The sequence below is a fragment of the Glycine soja genome, chromosome 2 (assembly GCF_004193775.1).
Source record: "Glycine soja cultivar W05 chromosome 2, ASM419377v2, whole genome shotgun sequence".
Classification (NCBI taxonomy): domain Eukaryota; kingdom Viridiplantae; phylum Streptophyta; class Magnoliopsida; order Fabales; family Fabaceae; genus Glycine; species Glycine soja.
In genome coordinates this window covers 17,062,155-17,065,092 of record NC_041003.1, presented here as the reverse complement: position 1 = coordinate 17,065,092, position 2,938 = coordinate 17,062,155, and the positions used below count along the sequence as shown (strand labels likewise).

At 31.1% G+C, this 2,938-nt stretch overlaps 1 protein-coding gene across 2 annotated transcripts; it reads right to left on the bottom strand.

Annotated features, from left to right (window-relative positions):
* Positions 1 to 246: 246 nt before the first annotated feature.
* Positions 247 to 1,691, bottom strand: LOC114391040. 2 transcript variants are annotated; one of them, XM_028352051.1, is made up of 3 exons: positions 1,540 to 1,691; positions 832 to 1,008; positions 247 to 739 (listed from the first exon to the last, which is right to left on the bottom strand). In XM_028352051.1, the coding sequence occupies exons 2-3, from the start codon at positions 997 to 999 to the stop codon at positions 644 to 646; spliced, it is 264 nt and encodes an 87-aa protein (XP_028207852.1). In that variant the 5' UTR covers positions 1,000 to 1,008; positions 1,540 to 1,691; the 3' UTR covers positions 247 to 643. The 2 variants fall into 2 exon arrangements, with proteins under 2 accessions (XP_028207852.1, XP_028207845.1); XM_028352044.1 differs by having other exon boundaries at positions 832 to 1,047; positions 1,540 to 1,685.
* Between the last annotated feature and the right edge of the window lie 1,247 nt (positions 1,692 to 2,938).

The following is a 2,938-nucleotide window of genomic DNA, read 5'->3' as shown; positions in this document are numbered from 1 at the left end:
TCTATTAACTTAGTTGATTAAAGCATCTTATTAATAATGTGAAAGACGAAAGTTCAAGACGCATGGACAATGTTGGAATTATAAAAAAAACATGCAGGATGTAAAAGAAAAAACTGGTGCAAAAAACATCCCACAGATGCTACAGTTCTGCACCCACACAAGGAGATTGGGCAATCAGTTTCAAGCAAAAAGCCCAAAAGGATTTTGACCCACCAAAACAAGCTGAATATCATCAAATAAGAGTAGTTGATAGTTTATATCTTAAATACGTAAAAAGGATAATATGTCTTCAAATTGTGATTAAGGAGTTTGTAACTATACTTGTTTTTAATACCTGAATAATGATTGATTTTTTATTTATTTATTTTTTGCTTCTCTCTCTAAGGAGACCCTTCCTTCCCTACCCATAATGTTAATGCAACCTGTCTGTTGCCTTCATCGAATTCAATGCTTCTTAAGACCTCTGGCCATCGATTTCTTAGGGTTGTGTAGCATTAAGAAATGTAAGCAAATCACACATTCAACAACAACCTAGTCCCATGGATCAAGACCAACCAACTTAATCACTCACTTATTTTTATCAACATCCTCCAAAAGAGCTTCTAGAAAACAAACATTATTTTTCTTGAGAGCAAGCATGATACTAGTCTTGCAAAGTTGTCTGAAGAGGCAGAGAACTCTCAACTTCTTTGGCAGCATTGGTGTCCCTCTCTGCAACAGCCTTGGACATTCCGAACATCTGAAACCAACCAAACACCGCACTACATCGGTTAACAAAGGGATGCACACAAATTGTCCTAACAAGAAAGTTTAGGTACATCACTAAATAACCTTCTGAACTGTTTTCTTGAAGCAAGTCTTATGTTCATCCATAGAAGCATTAATAAACTCGTCAATGTGATCCTTCAAGTCCTCCAAAAAAGTGGCTTCTTCGTTCTTCTTCTTTCGACATGAAGTAACAGCTGCAGCCGATGAAGACGGCCCTTTCTGAGTGTCCATACTCTGAGACTGAGACTCCAAACAAAAGTTAGTTACCTTTATTAAACGCTGTAAAATGATCAAGGAACTTAGTTAAACATTATCGCCATCATCCCAGAACATCAAGGAACTTAGTTAACCAGACCAAATGATTAAAACACAACAATAATTTTTTTTTATTATTATTTGTTACCATGTCATAGGTAAGAAATAATTGTTTTTATTATCTAATAGACAAACTGAATTACATTCATTACAGAGACTCAAAGAGAGACACTATCTATAAATACAAACACGTTAGCACAAACCGATTTGCCTCGTAAGCATCATAATTCGTCGCGGTTGAATTAAGGGCTTTAAATACTCAAAAGAAAACTAAAGAATGTAATCGAAGATTTTAGAAAAGGCGCTTACGGAATGTAATGTTTAAACTTGTGTGACCTACCAAGCCAGACTGTATCATTTAAAAATTTTTAGAGAAAGGGATTCGAAAAAAGATGGGGAAAAAAAGTGAATGAAATACCCAACATGAAGGAAATGATAGAAGCAGAGGGAGAAAACCTTTTCGCGCAGTGCAATGTTTGGCGTGCAGCGAAGTGGGTCGCCTCTTGAGTCGGAGAGAGGATTAAATAACGATGATTGCGTGGAGAGAAAGATAAAGAAAAACAAAACCCGAGAACACGAAACAGGGCGTCAAAACCAGGGGGATCGTTGGGTCTGGAAGGTTCTAAATTATAATCAGGGTGCGGCCTGTGTTATTGGCACCTCATACATCTCCGGAAAAAAAAATAAAAAAAATAAATAATCACTAAAAATATAAAATTTAGTCTACGAAAATATAAAAAGTACAATAAATATATCTCATTATTAATTTTTGTCCGTCATTATTAATAGAATAACCTATGTGTCATCAAAATGATTGTCAATGTGGTCATATCGAATTTATATGGATTGTAATAAAAAAAAATTTAACAAACATGTAAATTAAATTGAATCAAAAAGAAAGAAGAATACTAGTTTTATAAACTTGTAAATAACTTTTTCATATTCTTATGCTTGATGAAAGGTTTAAGTAAAAAAAATATTTATTATAAAGCATTATAATTAAATTAGATCCCTAAATAATTTTTTAGAAAAAATTATAATTGCAATAACATTTTTAATTTGTAAAAAACACTCACCTCCTTGAAATGATTTTTTTTAGGTTATGATTTTTTAAATGATTAGTTAAAAAAAATAATTGTGTATGATATAAAAAAATTAATTTAAAAATCAACGAACTTTTATTATAATTTGTAATTTGATGTCATTGCATATACTAATAGACATTCATATTTTATTATGAAAAATTTATAAAAAAAACAATTAAATAAATAGTGTTTGATTAAACAAAAACAATGATTTTCTTATAGTTTTACAGTAAAATTTCTTTTTTTTTGTGTTGATAGCATTTATTCAAGAGTTAACAATTAAATGATTGATTTTTTTTTATAGTTGAAGAAAAGTAAGAAGAATTTGTCAAAGCAATAAAAATTCTCTTCCATTGATAATATTTTGCCGCAATCAATATAAATTTTTCAAAATTATAATAATTAGTCACAATCTACTATTAATATTTGGATATATTTGTCACACTTTTTACACTTTCAGGAACTAATTTTTTTCCTTTATGTAAAAACAGTAAAACAACACAACAAAACAAATACAACAAAATAGAAAACATAAAGCAAAATAGAAAAACAGAAAACAAATTTTTCTAAACCCTCCCCCCATACTTGAAATGCACATTGTCCTCAATGTGAGCATGTAATGAAATGCAAACAAAGGAACAACATATAAAAGAAAAGGGAAAGGAAATTCCTCAAGTGCCATTCAAGGGACATCATAACATAAAATTGGTGGCAAGACCAAAGAGAGGTTCCCCACAAATTCCTCCTCTACTTAGGGGCTCTCATGAAAA